The 19,348-nt window shown below is 46.0% G+C and overlaps 1 protein-coding gene across 1 annotated transcript in view; it reads left to right on the forward strand.

Annotated features, from left to right (window-relative positions):
- The window catches only part of CFAP47 (cilia and flagella associated protein 47), a 734,432-nt gene that overhangs the window by 38,559 nt on the left and 676,525 nt on the right, over nucleotides 1–19,348 (forward strand). The window contains exons 3-8 of the mRNA XM_019528459.1: nucleotides 4,911–5,026; nucleotides 7,473–7,611; nucleotides 11,391–11,619; nucleotides 12,089–12,249; nucleotides 17,802–17,938; nucleotides 18,566–18,801. Of these exons, the coding sequence (XP_019384004.1) occupies nucleotides 4,911–5,026; nucleotides 7,473–7,611; nucleotides 11,391–11,619; nucleotides 12,089–12,249; nucleotides 17,802–17,938; nucleotides 18,566–18,801 (1,018 nt within the window). The remainder of the gene's footprint in view (nucleotides 1–4,910; nucleotides 5,027–7,472; nucleotides 7,612–11,390; nucleotides 11,620–12,088; nucleotides 12,250–17,801; nucleotides 17,939–18,565; nucleotides 18,802–19,348) is intronic.

The raw sequence follows: 19,348 nt of genomic DNA on the forward strand, positions 1-19,348 counted from the left end.
GCTGAACTGGAAAATATTTATAAAGGTAATTTTAAAGTGTTTGTGACAGGAGGCCAGCTCAGGGCCTGGTCTCAACATTGGCCTGCTCTCCTGTCTATGTGGGGCAGTCTGCCCAGTTTCTCCTGCCATGACTTGTTGTTTAATAAGTTGACGTAAAATGCAGGAGGCAGCCCATTTTAATGTCCCAATGCCGAGGGTGATCTACATGGCTTTATACAGTTCCTACACCGTGTTCCATGCCTACACTGTGCCCCAGACCTTCCAGATGGCATCCTGAGTTCATATCTCCTCCGGTCCAAGGCCAGACCAAATTCTGCCCCTTGCTGGACATGTAACATTCTTCCCTTCTCAGGCCTCGTACATACCATCTCCTCTCCCAGAGCCTCTTCCACTCCACTCACATAAGGCTTCCTTTCATACTGCCCCTCACACATCCCACCCTACTCTTTGTAGTCTTTTGGGTCCCCCTTGGGACCTACCCTGAACTTTTTTTTTGCTCACAAACTCTAGCCGGTACACACACAGCCCTACTTTTCATGGCTGCTGGCCTCCTGCCCCACACTGGGCTGAACTCAGCCACTGGCCTCTCTCTGGATCACTCTCTGTCCCCTCCTTGGGGTTTCTCTTTCTGTCCCCTTGCTGGGGCCACCAGGGTCTTCTACCACCCTGGCTCCTCATTTGGCTTGTCCTGAGCCCTCCTTTCTGAAGGCTACAGGCACTCAGCCTGTCCGGAGGCTCAGGTGCCTGGAGACATGCCTGGCCCCCCCACCCTGTGTCTGCTTTCTAAATTGCCCATCAGGTAGTGGGAGCTGGGGTTATAAGGCATCCTAACCTGACTTTCACTGGGGAGGCAACTGGCCTGGTATTTCTGGGGAACTACCCTGCCACAGGCAGTCCCACCAGGTCATCCTTACCTGGCAGGGTGCAGTTTTAGGTCTTACCCAGGACCAGGATCCTCCTACGATCCCCATAGCTCTTGCCCTTATCTCCAAGATGTTTTGAGCAGTAGCTCAGCTGGGAGATGTTTCTCTGGCTGCCAGCAGCAGACTGCTGGCTCAGCCCTGAGGGCCTGGATCTAAAATAGAGGTTGCTCAGCCCCCTCCTCCAATCCCAGGGCCCTCCTGGATTCATGTGACCACCTCATTGGGGCTAGCCCACACCTGTAGGCCACCCTGCTGCCTGCTCTCAAGCCTTAAAGTGGCAGACACCAAAGGTGCTTTGCCACAGGGTTCAAAAGCTATAATCAAGATAGGAGTGTAGGAGACAACTATTTTACATGCTACTTGTCTAGTTTGTCAACTCTTAGAATTCACTATTTTTGTAGTATATCCAGATTAAATGAATACATGTATCAAAAAAGTGACATTGTGACATTTCAGGGATGCATACATACCCTGCCTTCCTCCCATCTGTTCCTTTTGTGTCTAAATGTATCAAGGATGCATCACAGTTAACAAAAACTTGGGATCATTTGGTCTTGAGAGAGACAAGACTATAGATCAGCTATGATCAGGACCTCTTTTGCAAACTTAGGCCCCTGATAAATGTTGTGTTTAAATTGTGATTCAGCTAGTTAATCCTGTCTTAAGTAGTGACCTGGACACATTCATTCAATTAATAGTATGATAAAATGAGGATAAGCCACAAAGTTCTTCCATAAATTATGTTTAATAACTTTGGGTGCCTGTACACAAGCATGGAGGCTGCTCTGACATGGTGTAAATACAGCATGTTGGAGCAGACTCAATAAATTGAGTCTACTATGATAGCTATTGATTAATCAAGTCTGCTGAAGTGTGGCAATTACTGCGTGTAGCAGGGCACTGGGATGTGCTTGCTCCTTTAAGAGAAAAAACAGCCTGAGAGGCTGTTTGCAGGTGTTAGGGGGGGAGCTAATGAGGGACTCACTTGATCAGAAGAGGGCTCAGGGTTAATCTATATAAGCCATGGGTGGGCAATTATTTTGGCTTAATGAAGTTTGGTGAGCTTTCAAAGGCAACATGGGTAGCTCCGCTGCCTGGTTGCCATCTTGGAAGTAGAATTCCTGCCCCTAACCTCTGACCTTTGCCACTAGAAGTCCCTCGTCTTGCCCCCTGGAAATATTCTTTTGGGGGTGAGGGAGGGGGACAGTTGCCATCTTAGAAATAAAACAAATCATACGCTAAGAGTCAAACACCTACTATAACATATTTTAATTTTATTACAAAAAATATTTTGTAATGATTTGTGTTTACATACTGTATGTAGAGGTGATTACATAATAACTCAAAAATAAATTTTTAGTTTTGTATATTGTGTGGAGGTGTGGTTGGAGGGTGTGGGGTGTGTGTGTATGGTGGGTTGTGGAGGGTGTGTGGGGAGGCACAGAGTGTATGGGTATGGGTGTATGGTGTTTATGGGGTGTGGGGGGGTGTGGGAACCTTCCCCCCCACTCCTGCCATGGTGCTCAGCTCTGCAGGTGGTGGCAGCAGGAGGCAGGTGCACTCAGGGTGCTCATGCCCAGCACTGCCACCTAGTGGCACATGACTCCAGCCAGTATTGCATATCATGGCGCGGAGCACAGTTCCTGCTGGGCTGCATCCATCACTGGTGCTCCCTGCCATGCATTTGTAGTTTTTGCCCTTGCGTGCCACTGGAGGAAAGCTCCATTCACTGGAGCTGGTTGCCTTCACCACTCCTTGCTGCGCAGGTCCTGGACTCTGCTGGAAGTGGAGGGAAGCCCCGGCCCCTGCTTCCCCGCAGAGTCCTGGGACCTGCACAGCAGGGAGCGGTGAAGGAAGCTGGTTCCAGTGCGTGGAGCTTCCTCCTAGTGGTGCACGAGTGCGGGGAGCTGCATGTGTGTGCTGCAGAGCCACAGTGATAGAGGCAGCCGTGCTCCTTGCTGTGATGTGCAGCACTGGCTGGAGCCATGTGCCGCTGGGCACCAGTGCCTGCATGGGGAATGACTGTCTCTGCCTGCTGCTGCTGCGCGCCGTGGGGTGGGTCTTCCCTACCTGGGTGTGTGGGGTGGGTCCCCCCTTCCCTCCCATTCTCCCCCCTCCTCCCTCCCATTCTCCCTCACACCCATACCCTGCCCACCTGAGGTTCATGCTGCCGCCAACCCCCTGAGCATGGGCTCTGTGCTGCCACCCGCCCCAGTCCCTGCTCTGCATTCCTGCTCAGCTGTAGCCCCCACCCCCGCCTCTTCTCTACCTGGAGCCAGGGGGACACTGGGGGGAGCAGGTCCCCTGGTAGCTGCAGCAGTGGCAGAAGCAGCCCTTCCCAGAAGCTGGGTGCTGGCCTGGCTGGGCCCTTTCGCCCATGAGGGTGGGAGTAAGGCACAATAGAGTATGTTGGTGGGGCAGGGCATGTATACATGGGCACCTTGCTCTCACCTTCGTGGGCAGAAGGGCTGAATGGGCTACAATTAGGTCGTGGGCACTGCAGGCAGGATGAAAGTGCCTGGTGGGCTGGATCTGGCCCATGGGCTGTATTTTGCCCACCATGATATAAGCCAGAGCCTGCCTGGGTCATGTAGTCTTTCCCCAGCAGCTACAGAGTGAGGAGCATGTGGACTGTTGACAGGCCTTGCACCCGGCCATTGTGCACCACCTGGGCTGGGCACAGAATGCGCTCCCTTCCCCTGCCCCACCATTCAGACCCTTGCAGCTCTGTGGAAAGTGGGTGGCCTTGGTGCCTCCTCACCACCAGCTACTGGCGGAGGGTGGCTGCGTGGTGGCCAATCAGGAGAGCGAATTGGAGAGGGAGGCACCATGATGTGCTGCATGGGGCTTGTGGCGCCTGGCAACCCCCTCCCTCTCTCCTGGGTAAGAGAAGAAGTGTGGGAATGAACTGATGGAGACGCCGTTGTTGTGCCCTGGGGTGCGCTCTGTCCCCATCTGCTCACACATATCCCCTGCAACCTTTCTAAGTACCCCTTGGGATACACATACCCCTGGTTGACAACACCTGTATTAGACAAAAATGTAATAGACACCCACTTTGCTTTTTCAAGCCCCTGGTTGCAATAAAATGTTAAATTTTGAGACCAGATGTCTTTCTCGCTTTGAGAGAAAAATTTAGAATGTGTCAAACAAGAAGAAGAAACTCAGATAATGTAGGAAGATAAAAAAGGATGAAGCTTTAGAATAGAATATGCCATAAAAATGTCTACATTCTGATTTGAGACATATTGTGATTGTTAGACCCCAGTCCTCTTTGGAGGTCCACATTTGCATAGCAGGTTGTGCACACAAAGCATTGCTGAATTGGGCCTTGTTTTAGAAGAGTGGACATGATTTTCTTCAAGCAGTGCCATGGCAAAGAATTTTGGCTCCTGGGGCAAAGCCCACAGCAGGAGCTTCCCCTCACCCTGCTCACAGATCTAGGGGGCATGCTTGCCCAGGGGTGTACACAGTGGTGGGAGCCACCCTTCCCTTGCCCCCCCCCACAAACTAGCTGCTGGCGGCTCTGTCCTGTGACCTGCCTCAGCTGGGCAACACCTGTTGTTGCCCCTTCGCTTTGGCACCTCCCCAGGTTGCCCTGCTTACCCCTCCCCTCTTTGCTAAGGCACTGTCTTCAAGCTAGCTTCTGTGTAAACCTACTTGCGTTTGGGATTTTGGACATTGAAAACAAAGGATTTCAAACATAAATAGATATATGTAGTGGCATTCCAATTCAACTAATTGAATAGAAATAAATTACAACTTAAACAAAACTTGACAATTTAATAAGCAGGCTGTTTTTATAATTTTTGTGTGTTCACTTCAGTACTGCTGAAGTGACTTGCATAAGTAGTTGGAGTATTAGTGGAAAAAGAAGATTTTTTTCCATTCTGTTGTTACATATACATATGCACATAGTCTCTTCTTAAACCTACAAAATACCTTGAAGTTATGGAAAAAACAATTAAAATGTCTTTTTCTTTGCAGATTAATTCCACGCTGTTTTCTGGAAATTGAGCCGAAGATTAATTTTGGCACAGTGATTGCAAACAGTAAAATAATTAGTAAAGAGATTAGTATTACTAACCATGGATCATCTCCAGGTAAATGTTTACTATACAACAAATGACCAAAGGTTTTAATTTTCTTCAGAAACAGTTTTGTGCAAGTTAGCACTTTGGGGACAAAGTAGTTTAAAAATAAATGAGTTAAGTAGTGTCAACTATCTTCTACTAGATAAGCTTAGACTTTGTATTGCACAAGATTTTGGAACCAGTCATTGGGGGTGTGCAAAGCAGGCAGTATTCGATTCGGATTTGGCCCGATTTTAGGGGGCAGTGATTTGATTAGCCAATTCGGATCACTGTCCCAATTTTCATTTGGCCAAATCTGAATCAGCGATTTGGCCATAGACACAACTTTACATGCTTTTTCTACATACCTTGAGGTACCAGGCATGGCTCATGAATGCTGAGATGCTGGGGTGGATGGAGCATCCCACAGGAACGCGGTGGGGTCCCCTGCATGCTCGGCGGCGGACCTGGAAGTGGACCAGAAGTACTTCTAGGTCTGCCGCCGAGTGCATGGGGGACCCCCCCTGCACCCTTCCAGCTTGGCGATCAGCTGCGGGGGGACCCTGGGTGGCCCCCCAGACCCAGGAGGCACCAGTCACTGAGCTGGGGGGTGGAGGAATCCCCTGCATGCTCCGCAGCGGACCCGGAAGTACTTCTGGTCCACTTCTGTGTCTACCGCCAGGTGCACAGGGCCTCTCCCCCGCCTCACCCTCCTGTGGGATGCTCCACCCATCCCACCATCTCAGTAGTCACAAGCCGCGCCTGGTACCTCGAGGTATGTAGAAAAAATGTATAAAGCTGTGTCTATGGCTGAATCTCTCTAAATTGAATCAGAGGGTTCCGATTTGATTTGGATAGTGTGGAAAAGTCTTACCCCACTGGAAGAGGAGCAGAGGTGGTGGGACACCGCACTGGAAGCCAAACACAGTGAAAGTGAAACTGCGGCGCACAGAGCTGCTGGTGGGGAGAAAAAAAAAGGGGAAAAACCCCCAGCCAAGCCCGAAGGAGCTGGGACTGGCTCCCTTGTTGGCATGGGCACGCTTTATGCCAAGGACGCTTTTCTGCCAGGACTGATGGGTCAGCCAGACCCCTGGCGCCTTATAACAGCAGAAAACCAGTGGGGGGAACTGGAAGTGAGCTCCAACTGGACCAGAAGGGCCAGAGTGGGCATTCAGTCCCAGTGAGGGGACCTGGTGTTTACCCCAGGAAGAGGTTCCAGCAACAGGTCAGGGCCACAGAGGGCCCGAGGATTTACCTACAGAGTCGCCATGGACAACAGAAGTCTGCAGTGAAGACTTGAGTCTGGCAGGACCAAGCGGCGCAAGAATCCAGACATGGCTGACTGATGGCAAATACCAAGCCTGGGAAAAGGGTGACACGCCGGGACAGAATGGTACCGAAGCAGGACGACATACAGATGAAGGAAAAGGGGGCAGTAGGAAGCACTCGGGATAAGAACGCTGTCCCTATCCTATGGCCATAAAATTCTGAGACCCCCTGGGGGACCAACTCGAAATCACCCTGCTAACCAAACTGTTCCTTCCCAAAAGCAACAGCGAGGTCAGAGAGGAACCCCCATATGCAACGCCCAGGGGAAAGGCATGGGAGGTTACAGAGAGATTAATGGGTCTCTTGATTCGATTTGGAAATTCAGCTGCCAAATGCGACTGAATCTCTTCCAAATCGAATTAGTGATTGAAGCTTCACACAGAGTATAGATGTGACTTCTTTTAACAATAGGCATTTAATTCTCATACAGCCTGAGTACTTAAAATTTTTTTGGTCCTGCATCTTGTTAAAGATCATATAATTTGAAGTTTATATGTTGTCTATAGTACATGCTTCTATAGATAGTGAATTAAAAAAATTGATATGTGTGAGATACCAGCAGACAAAATATTGGTGGTATATGGAACAAAATCATTCATTGATCCTGTTGTGTTCAAATTGTTTTTAATTTTTGAAAATATATCCTACATGCAGGATAAGATTATTCTCTCCTGTGGTAAACTGTACTGCATACAAATACAGCTGTGAAAACTATCAGTTTTATGTAAGGATATAATAGCTATATATTTGGTTGTGTTCTTACCTCTTAGACTACTTCTGTGGCCTAGAGTTGTGTTTCTTGAATTTTACATGATTTACAAAATTTCACTAGCAACTATTTAACTGTTTGGTGATCAGTTTGGTTTAGCATGTCAGGACCAGATCTGTTAAAATTATAAGTTTGCACAACAGCATTGGGCATGAGTGTTTAAAGAAGGCCAGAAAAGCATGCATCTTGAATCTTCTATTCATATTTTTTGTAATGTTACCTTTGCTTTTGTAGAAGTAAAATCATTGTTTAAATTATTTTGTGCAGTTTACTGTTTATGAACCGCTCCATCATGCCTTTGGATTATTCTGTGTATAGAGTGTTATCTGATCTTCCATTATGTGCACAGTGTAATTTAAAACATTGAATTTCTCGTAGGTACATTTAAAATAACGTACACTGGAAGCGTCCCTCTTAACATTCTACCTACCAGTGGAGTGGTGGAACCCAAAGCAGTGCAGCTGGTTAAAGTGGATATTTGCACAGACATACCCAGAATCATCAGAGAAGAGGCAATGTAAGTGCAGAGTACAACAGCATGAAGTCTGAATGTCTGCATTTTCTTTTGGTGTCTCATATTATTTATAAAATCTCTTCAATATAGCTATGCTCATTCAAATGCAAGATAGCTAAAACAATACATTAGAAGAAATTTAGTTCTTACACATTAGTTATTGTGTTCAGTCTTGTCCTTTTCATTACTGGTTTCACTAATGAAATTACCTCCACATAGGAACGTTGTATAAATACTGGCACACTGCTGTAGAATCTTTTTAAACAGTAAGGGCAGGGAAGGCTTCTATATCATCAAGCCAAGCATTTTGCTGTCCAGGGATATGTATATCCTAAAACCTCAGTTTCTCTTTCCCAGTTGAGGTGGTTGGGGGACTTGCCTTTTTTTTTTGAACGCTACAGTTAATGAATGGTGTATGCACAGTATTAAACAACTGACTTGAAAGTTGTTATAGGTTCTACTGGTATTTCCTGCTTTAAGTGCAGGGAATCTCTCTGGCAGAAATTCCCTGGTAGAATCTTTCAAAACAAAAATATGTTTAAATAACACTTCTTGTCGCTCTTTCCTTTATTAATGGTTTCTTTGTCAATATAGGAATTTTATGATATGATACCTGCAATAACAGGAAAGTTGACTTGATGAACTCAGAAGTTCCTTCCAATGCTACATAGCTAGAGTCATAAAAAGTTGCTTAAATGGTAACGCTTGGTTAGAGCAAAAATGTCCTGTTCTACTTCCGGTCCCATTGTTCCCATTCATAGTGCACATTCACTCCCTGCCTAGGAGTTCGTAACATTTTTACCAACAGTGTCTACTGTGTGCTGCATGGCCTTGATCTCCTCTTCCCTAAAGTATAAAGAGCAGGAGGCTTCATTCACAAGTTGGTTCTTTCTGACGACCTGATGGTATGGAGTTGGAACAGTCTTAGTGGCCATGTACAGGTGTTATACTTTTACCAGAAAAATTTCTGCTCTCCCATTAGAAACTCTCCCAGTGGCAATCTGGAAGATCTTCTTTGTGAAAGAACTTGTTTAAAAAATGAGTGCCTGCATGCTTCCCTACCAGTCTGGTGTGAGAGAGGAGGGAAGTGGTACACTTTGCTTCCTGACTCTTCCCAAACTTGGGACTGCCCAGTTTAGAGAATGGGTTGGGGTTTTGCTTTGCTGCTTCTCCCCTCTTGGACCAGTCAAGGAGAGGAAGGGAGCAGCAGTCGCTGCTCCACAGCCTCTTCCCCCAAACTGGGAACTGCCAGCTGGATGGCAGGTCTGCGATTTTGCATTGCTGGGCACTGGGTTTAGGGAAGCTCTCCCCAAGCCTGCTTTCCTATGTCCCTGACTTTATTTTGCCACCCAAATAGGCACCAAGGCTGGTGATTTCAAAATTGTTAGGGGTGGGAGGTAGTCTCAGGAAGAGTCTTTCCCCGAGCTGGTTTCCTCAAGCCCTAGCTTTGTGTTGCCACCCCTGCTGCCTAACTGGGCAATGGGGGCAGTGATTTTTAAAAGTCTGGGGTCCTGGCTTTGAACATGCTGGGAAAAGCAGTTTTTAGATCACCTTTGGCCAGTTGCTGTAGTTTCCCCAGGACTAAGGGATGTGGAGCAGCTACTGTATCCCATGCCTTTCCAAAACAAGGATCACTCTGGTCTGGGGAAGATGCAGAGAGCTAGGGAGAAGGGGCAGGTGCTGGCTGCTCCCTCTCCCACACCAACAAATTAATGGACACATGGTGAGACCCTAGGGCTGGGTGAAACATCTGTGTGGTCTGGATCTGGCCCACAGGCTGCATCTTGGTCATCACTGCTCTAAGCTCTTTTTATAGGGTAGCAACTTCAAGGGTAGAATAGTTTTAGTTCAGAGGCTGTCAAACTGGTCAAGAGATCATTTTAGAACAGCATGTGCTTAACAAATTGGATGCTTCAACACAAATAAGAACTCAGAGCCTAGGATTTCTCAGCAGCCTATTTTAGTAGTGTTTCAATAATAAAGATTTGTAAAAAGCTCCGTTGTCCTCAGTGCACATATTAAAAATAATGACTTTTTGTTGACAACATCAAGATCAGATACACATATAAGGAGAACAGTTTTATAATCCTTAGATGCATCTACATGTGTGCTTTACTATAGAGTTGACTAATTAGCTCCTCAGTAAAGCATCGCCATCTACACATGTGCCTCTATTAGGGCAGAGTAAATTTAATGAACTCTGCCACAGAATAGTACTGTCTGGGACATGTACTATCCTATGGTGGAGTCATTTACGTTGTCTCAATGCACACATAGACAATGAATGGGACTGGCTGGAACATGAGGGTGCTACAGTGTCGGGGCTGCACCCTCATGTCCCAGCCAGCACCTCATGCCCTAGCCAGCACCTCTGTTACCTGTCACTGCCACCTGGATCCTGGGACTGATACCCTGGGCCCCCTGCCAGCCTGTGGCTCCTCTACCCCAGCTCAAATAGTTGCTGTTTTAGGTGCATGTGAATACACTGTGCTAGGGAGCAGCTGACTCCAGTGTGAATTGCACTGGAGTTTATTGCTACATACTAGCTGGGCATATAGGTGTACTCTTTCTCTTGCTGACCTCCTTGTGTCAATTGCCTAAGTGCCAAATTTTTAGCTAAATACAGTAAGTGGGATTCACATAAATGAAATAAGTTACCAAGTTTTCAATAGCTGATTCTTTCTGTGCATATGGATTCCTCAAGTCACAGCTTGGAGTTTTCTGAAGAAACCAAGTGTTGTTTTGGGTTGATCAACATTTTTCTTTGACTTGGAGGGCAAAGTGATGCTAAGTATAAGCCTGACCCATAACAGATACTACTGGTACCCATAATGGATACTGCTGGTGAAAATAATGATGAACTCATATGGACAGGGTGCAGACATAGAACATCTTGAAGTATTTCATTTACCATATAGTAAGTAACCTCCAGTTTCTCACTGTAAATAGTAACAAAAGGTAATTATTTTTTCTAACTACAGGTTGGGGGTCTTGCTCACCATGGTACTTAGGGAAAAATAGCGCTATGCTTACACAGAAAAACATTATTGTTGGAGGACTTGTCCAATGTCTTGCAGAGGGGCCCTCCTTGAAGGGGTTTCCTGGCTTCTGTAGGTAGAGACAAACAGATTTTTAGAGGGGTCTAAGTACGTATATGTTTAGTGAAAAGGAATGCCACTAACTCCTTTTAAGTGTCAGTATTGCTCAGAAAGACTTTAGTGCCCCATATAATATTTCACTTTGGTTTTATAGAGAAATACATTCTGGGAGTAAGACTTACTTTGAACTGTATTTTTGTGATGGTTTAATTAGTTTATATGTTGTAAGCCTTCTGTTTAGTTTAATTCTAATATTAGAAAAGCCTAAGTGTCTGTCTGTCTGTCTGTAACGCTTTATTTGCACCCTGATTGGCTGATGAAAACAGCCAATCAGAGTGCTCCAAGCATGGGGGGGGTTACCGCCATGATTCTGAAGCCATGCTGAGGACTGGACAGAGGGTGGGGGAGCTGACGCCTGCAGCACTGGCCTTAGTTCCCCCACCTCAGTTCCTGCAAGAGGCAGAACAGCAGTAGCATGGGGTGTTAGGTGGTGGCACTCCATCCCAGCCCTCTCCCTCCCCCTTCTTCCCTTCCCCCCGCCATCATTCTTGACAGGCAGTTGGCTAGTTACTCATATCAGAAATTATATCAGAATGGTACCTAAAGTTCCAATGAAATTAATGGATTATTCTTGTATAAATATTACATGCACATAATTTATTTTTGTTTTGCTACTTTTAACAGAGTGGAATTACAGGATCATAGTAGCACAAAGTTAAGGATTGAAGCTACTGTGGTTGAACAAATTCTGGAACTATTAGGTGCATCTCATGGAAATATTTTGGAATGTATTAATTTTGGATCTGTCTATTTTGGATCTGCCAAGACTGAAGAAGTAGTTCTGTGCAATAAAAGCCCAGAGACCATGAACTGGGTTGCAGTGCTGGAAGATGATGCTGTTGGAGGAGAGATGGTAAGGAAATAGTGATGTTTCATTTCAGCATAAAGATTTTGCTTTTTTCCCTTGTCTTCTCTATGTATTTTTATATTTTAGTATTCACACTTTTTCTGGTCAGTGCAGCTGCTGAAAGATGAGACCAAACAACAGGACTGCTGCTATAATATTACTTTGGGATTAAAAGTTTTAGTCACTGTTAATCAAAGTAACAGATAATAACTTCAGTGACTGTAATTTCATTTTTATATGTGCTATAATTTGTTGCATGATCTAATGTGTTTGACCTAATTTACAGGGAGATCACTAACATTTCCTTTGTTAAAGAAGGTGAAGGGCTCACAGTGTTCAGCCCTCAGGGCTCACAGTTATTAATATGGTTACATTTTCAGTTGAACATTTTCTTTTTTGATCTCTTGTTGCTGTGAGAGAACCCCAGATGAAACTGACTGTTAATGACATTTCATATTTTGGTGTTATCTTACAGGGCACCGATATTCAGAAAAGTACAGATGCTGTTTTACAAGACATAAATTTCTTAGATAGAACAAGAGAACTAGATGTTTGCAGTTTAATCTCCTGCATTCCCAATCAAGGAACCTTGCAGCCTTATCAAAAAGCTGTGATTACACTGTATTTTAGTCCAAAGTAAGTACATAGTGCAACATTAAGAGACTGACATAATTAAAGACATAGCAAAAGACATAGCAAATCTATCAGCAACTGTTAGATGTATCAAATATAATTTTGGACATTACAGAATTATTTCTTTCAGTATCACAGATCAATTCTAGCTTTTTATAATACTTATTTCTTATATATAGAACTTAAACTTAATTACTTCAATAATTTTTGTGCTTTTGTTTCATGAATAAGGTAGCTAATCATATCATAGTTGCCAGATAAAACCTACTAATTGCTATTTAATTAACCCCTTAAGGTAGTTGCAGATTAGTCAAAGCAAAGGGGTGTGATTCAAACCATGCTTTTTTTACTTCAGCATATGGAAATAACTTTTGCAGGCTGGAAGTTTTACTGAGAATCTTCAGCAAATTATTTTAGGGACAAGAATATAATCCCCTTTTCACTGTCTACTCCCAGTTTCTCAACCAGGAAAGTTCTTAAATTAAGGAGGTTTCTTATATACAAGCTAGTACTTCCTGCTACATTCCTCCATTGATTCTATAGTTCATGACAACAGTTAATGATATAGTATTCTGCATAGGGTGACCATCTGTCTCATTTTTTCTCAAGACAGTCTTGGATTTTGGAGCTTGCCTCCAGGTGTGGGGTGTGGGCTGGCAGGGAAGGGAAGCAGCACGGTGTCCCTGGAAGGTGGCTGGGCAGGCTGCCTGTCACAGCATGCCACTCTACCTCCGCCTCTCCCTACAGTGTGCTGCTGCCTTGGGAGGAAGGGGGTGGGGGACAGTGTCCCAGATGTCCCATAGTTCCAACCAGGATGGAGAGTCACCCTAATTCTACATATCTGCCCTGCGCAAGCCAGCCTTTATTTTCATGTTTTGCAGGAGTTTGTCTTTGGGATCTAGTAACAGGATTATGTTTTCAGTTATAGAATGTTTAATAATTCTCTGATATCTTTCTGCAGCTAGAATGTTAGATTTTGTTTTCGGTTTCTGTACAAAATGGCAGCTATTAAGTTCTTCAAGGGAACTGATTCTCTTACTGAATATATGAAAATTATTAAGAGACTCTCAATTTTAAGTTTGGTAGCTTCATTTAGAATAGACATTTCATTTTACTAAAACAGTGTGAACTTGCTGTTCTGAAAGAACAGAGGTCTCACCCAGTTTATGCAGAGTTTTTTGCATAGTTGTGCTAGAAGGTGGGACAGTGTGGATGCTTAGAGACTACATGGTTCAGAGAGGCATGATGTTTCATAGGCAACACCTTCCTCATATGCTGTAGCAGGGTCTGGGTTAGCCTAGCATCGCCCAACTCAAATCAGTCCTTGAACTCTTTAACTCACTCCTTTAATTTGGTTCCAGCAAGACAGTCTATAATGCCTTGGGTTTTTCTGCTCCACAGGTCTCAGCCAAAAGCATATGCAATCCAAAATAAACACATCTTTAACCTGGTCCTAGCAACATAATCTGTCTCTGGGCCCAGCAACACAAGCTTCAAAACCCTGGGTTAATCTGCACCAGAGAGCTCATCAGAAAATATAAAACAATCCAAAATGAACACCCACAAGCAAGGGCTAGTTCTCACCCTAAAATTTGCCTTCCTCCTTGGAGGAATGCTCCCGCCCCATGCAAGCTCCCTCTAAGTCCTCTACCCATCACTTCCTTATCCAGCCAGTCAACTTCCCCTCATTATTGCTGATTGCTTGAGCTATCTGAGGCTCCTTAGGCATCTGACAAAGTAGGTTGCTGCCTAGGAAGGATCATGTTTCTGAACTTAGTCCTTGTGGGGATGGAGAACAGCTTGGTCTGCCTTCTGCCTGTCTTCAGACTAATGCAACTAATCACCTTGTTACAGCCTTATGTTAGCAGGGATGTGTCTGTGTCTTCTGTTGTATTTGGAAACTGGGGAATTGCAGACTACTATGCCAAAGTAGTCCTATTTGGTTTAGTAATGTGTACAACTTTAAAAGCATATTTATCTAGGCTTGCATAAGAGTGGCTGAAGGGGAAACTCTTGCTATTATAATACTAATCTTTAGTATTATTTCTTTAAATCCTTTAATATTTGTGCAAGCATCCAACCCAAGATAATACTTTACAGTTTTGGGGTAGTTGCCTTTATCTCCTGTGGAATGAGTAGACTGAAGCTTTTGGTACAGCTTACCTAAATGGAAGTCAAACTATGTGGGACAATGCTCCCTCAAGCCAGGAAGAGGAAAGGGAACTGTGTTTCCAGTCTACCTCTTTTTAACTCTTAGGATAGGGACAGGCATTCAAAAAGCTGGAGTGCACAGACATTCATGTTTAATTCTAGAAATGCAGATGCATGCTTGTAGTGGCTCAGGCTAGAAGCTGGGGGTGCTAGAGCAAGGGGGCTCAGCTTTCCCTCCTGCTCTTGCTTTGGCAGTGGAGGGCCTGGCCAGAACCACTGGCATGACCCTGCTATCTAACTAGGGCTGGGACTGTGGCTACAGCTTGGATTGCAGGGCTAAACCCAGCTGGCCTGTGGGTAGAGCAGGCCCTTCCATTTGCAGCAGCTGCAAGGCTGGAGGGAAGTTGACCTGGGGGGTGTGGCCAGCTCCCCTGACCTAAGTATGATTGTAGAGCGGTTTAAACCCCAACCCTGGCCTGGAGGGGTAGGGGGGAAGCAGCCCTTGCCAGGCTAGTCCCCGAAGCCAGACACTGGCTGAAGCAGTGCCTAAGACAAAGGGGGCAGAGGCTGGGGATTAAATTCCCCTGTCTCTGGTCACAGGACCCCAGCTGGGGTCCGCTCAGCTTTCCCTCCTGCTCTTGCTTGGGCAGTGGAGGGCCTGGTCAGAACCACTGGCATGACCCTGCTATCTAACTAGGGCTGGGACTGTGGCTACAGCTTGGGTTGCAGGGCTAAACCCAGCTGGCCTGTGGGTATAGCTGAGGGCAGAGTCATTGGGGCAGCCTGTTCTGGGGCTGTGGGGGCTGTGTGGCCAGACTGCTCCCAGCTCCCCATGTCCAAGCCAGGTGAGGCTGTCATGGAGTCCCAGCCAGCTGGGTAGGGCCCCACAGGGCAGACTGTGGGGTCAGGGCTCTTCCCAGTCCACTGCGGCTGTGTGACAGCCCAATCTGGCAGCACAGGCTGGGGCTGGTTAGGGAAAGAGCTCCTCAGGCCAGCTCAGAGGTACTGGCAGGCCCTGAGCCTGGCAGCCGCCACTGCTGCACCCCCTCCCCTGTGCAGCCCCTTGGGACTGTAGCTGCACAAGCAGCTGTGGGCCAGCTGCGTCAGGGGGCTGTTCTGCCCCCGTTGCCTCCAGCTGCCATAGCCTGAGCTGGGCTGAAGTGGCGGGGCTGAAGGAAACTCCCCCAGCCCTGAGCAGCACTGTGTGGTGTGGCAGGAGCTACAGCTGGAGGTGAGGGGAGAAATACAGCTTTGCCAGGCCAAGCCAGCTTTCCCTTTTCCCCAGTGGTTACTGCCCCTCCCATTCCTGCCATTGCTGTGCTGCTTCAGGAGGTGGTGGTTGTGTGGGGGGAAGCTTCAGCCCGGTGATTTCTGCCCTGTGTGTGGAGCTCCATCTGCAGTTCCCAGACACCTTTCACTTGGACGCCTTCTGCCTTCCAAGGTGTCCGGGAGCTGGAGTTAGCTTCACACTTGGGGCAGAAGCTGCGGGCTGAAGCTTTCTGCCCCCCTACCCAGAGCAATGTGGTATGGCTGCAGCAGCTGGAGGTGAGTGAGGCAGAACAGCCCCATGCCCTGGCCAGCCCACTGCTGGTTGTGAGGCTACAACCCCAGGTCCTGCACAGGACAGGGGACATGGCGGTGGCAGCTGCCAAGCTCGGGGCTTGCTGATATCTCTGAGCTGGCCTGGGAACCCTGCTCCCTAGCCAGCCCCTGTCTGCGCTGCTGGGCCAGGCTGTCAAACAGCTGCAGTGGGCTGGTAAGGGCACTAACCCCATGGGCTGCCCTGTGGGTCTTTACCCAGCTGGCTGGGGCTCCATGATAGTCCTAATTGGCTTGGGCATGGGGAGCCACACAGCCCCCGAGGCCCCAGCCCCAGCTGCAGCCTGTTGGGAAGGACCCAGACCCAGCGGTCCTGCCTGGGCAGGCCCCTCTGCTTCTGCCTTGAGCAGCACTCATTGGCCTGGGCTCAGCCATGCAGCCTCAGCTGCTGGCGAGGCAAGTGGATGGCAGAAGCCATTCCAGCTGGCTCTGGCTATGCTCCCTCCCCTGCCAGTGGATTGGGGATGAGGGGGAATGGATGATAGGGGCCACAGTCCCCGGGGAGATGGGGAATAAACCCCGTCCCTGCTCCCTTTGTCTTGGGGGGGCCAAGTCTCTGGCCATGCCCTCACCCCTGCTCAGGCTAGACAGCAGCCCTTCTCTCTGGAGCACACAACACAGCCCAGCCCAGCCCAGCACCACAAAGCATCTGGGATGCTGGGGGACTCTTGATTTAACTTTAACTTAAACGAGGAAGGGACCTGGGACAGAAGCTGCATAAACTGGTTTGACCCAAAGCAGTTAAGTTTGATACTACATTCAACCAGGTTTATCTTAAATCAGTTTCGGCCATTTTGAAGCTGGTTTATGTGCACTGAACTTATGTTCTGTTACAGGTTTAAACTAATTTCTAATCACTTAAATTGTTTTACATATATGTTCTGTCACTAGCTTTATTGTTAAAGTAGGGAAACTGTGCTATTGAGCCTGTGATAGCACAGTACTGTCCCAGGGCAGGCAGTGGCTCAGCTCTGACTTCAGCCCCAGCTAAGCCACTGTGTGCCCTGGTCCAGGGTGGCTCATGCAGCAAGGAAGGGGTTTGTGGCCAGGGGAGTGTGGGAGAAACTATGTTGCCTGCCTTCTTACAGCCAGCCTCCATGGCTCCCCAGTTGCCTACCCTCCCTCACCTTCTGCTCTGGCCTCAGCCCTGACCTGGCCAGGCCCAAAACTGTTGTTGCTGCTTCTCCCTGGTTGGGTAGGGCAGGGCCAGGTTGGGGCCACTACTGCTGGTGATTTTCTTGGAGCCAGAGCAAAGCAGAGCAGAGCAGCAGAAAGCGGCAGGGAGTGGGTGTGGATGGTGGGGGACAGGCACTGGTTGGGGAAGGCTATGGGTGGCAGGGGCTAGGCATGTGCAATGGGGCAGGGGAGCAAGGGGCAGGCATTAGGAGGTTAGGCACAGACACAGGATCAGGGGCAGGCAGCATCTGAGTAACATGGGAGGGTGGGGCAAGTGGCAGGGCGGACAGATACTGGGGGTGGGGGTAGGCACAGGGAAGCAAGGGGCAGGGGCTCAAGAGGCAGGCATCTCATCTGGTTTGCCTCTCACTTTCTGCTGCTACATTTATAATTTTCCATGGATTAAATCTAATTATTGAGGTGGGAAGGTTACCTTATATTCAAAGTTGTTTTGGATTCAGGTAAATACAGTACTTTTTAAATTAGTTGCCATTGCAGTTGCTGAAAAGTAGAGGATGTAGTAGTAAAAAAAGAGTAAACCAAACAGTAAAAGGAGAAACTAAATTAAGAGATGAAAATTGCTCCTTAATAATCATGTGCATTTGATTTAAAATTTGTTAATTTTACAGGCAGTTTAAGAGAGACACTGGACTGGCGGAATCTCCATCAAGACAGGATTATGCGCTATTTTTGAGATTTGAGACTGTAGGAAGTACAGATGGCTTTCTGCAGTCACTGAGTGGTGAAGATATGTCAATCAGAAAAAGTATGTTATCAGTAATATAGTGTATGTATATGTAAAATAATACTCTAGCCCTTTATGTTTTAATTATTCACATCTTCAGATTAGTACTTTTAATGAGGATCTATACTTGTTTTATAGACACCCATATATTAAGTTAATGTATATTCTGAATGACTCAAGGTCAAGGAAAAAGCCATTTTTGACTTTCAGAATTCTATATTTGTAGTGAAAGGAGGGGGATTAATATTGAATCATTTATATTACAAATGCCCATAAAGCCAGGAGCATTTAATTTTTTAAATTGTATATTTAAATTATATTAAAAAGGAGATTTTTTTTTTTAAAAAAACATTTGGTCTTACCAAGGTTAGTGTTCATTTCCATTGGAATGTCATTTTGTCCTGATGTTAATAAATAAATGTTCTCCATTTTGTATTAATCTATATGAATAAGCATTTTCATCGTGTATTAAGTTTGTATACACTTAAACATCTGAAATACAGTGCTAGAAAAGGATGAGATGTGGACGTCATGATATTTTATACATTTACATATTCTTTGGTTGAAGTAGTTTAAGACTCTTGTATGACTTGAGTTCACAAGTTAGTATTTTACATTTCTTTTTTTCTTTTTTACTCTGTTGTGCAGGGAATCTTTCTCATTGTGTGGAATTAGCTTTGACTGGCTCAGGACTTCCTGTCATATTAACTTTCAGTCCAGGACCAGTTATTAATTTTATGGACTGTTTCATGGGTGAAAACACACAGATTCTGTGCACGCTCAAAAATGCATCAGAGTCACTTCCAGTAACATACAGTTTCCATAAAATTGCTCACTTCAGGATTTGCCCTCGGAAAGGAAAAATAAAAGAAAAATGTGACAAGGTATTGTAAAAATATATATTTTCCATAAATACTATATTTGAAAAACAAGGAGACCATTATACTCTACAATGGCTTATTCAGGAACTGTAATTTGTCCCAAAAGTAGTAATATTTAGGAAAAAAAATTACATATTTTCAATCTTGACTAGCTATTTTCAAGGGAGGTTTCCTATTTTCTTTAACATGAGATGAAAATTTATGCTTAGGCTTATATATAGAGCTTATATATTTGGCTCTGTCCCTTTCCAAAGAGTGCCAAGTATTATCAGTTTTCAAAAAGGGAAAAAAAAAAGCCTCCCCTTGATTCTACAAAGTTGTAGGTACTTGGTATATTACAGGCATACCTCATTTTATTGCGCTTCGCTTTATTGCACTTTGCAGATATTGCATTTTTTACAAATTTGAAGGTTTGTGGCAACCCTGTGTTGAGCAAGTCTATCGGTGCCATTTTTCCATCGTTGAAGCCAATGCTCATTTACCATTCCGAAAATCCTAGGGCCCTTAAGAATTATGCTAAATCTACTCTGCCTGTGCTCTATAAATGGAA

This window comes from Crocodylus porosus, unplaced genomic scaffold, assembly GCF_001723895.1.
Source record: "Crocodylus porosus isolate Cpor-Errol unplaced genomic scaffold, CroPor_comp1, whole genome shotgun sequence".
Taxonomy (NCBI): Eukaryota; Metazoa; Chordata; order Crocodylia; family Crocodylidae; genus Crocodylus; species Crocodylus porosus.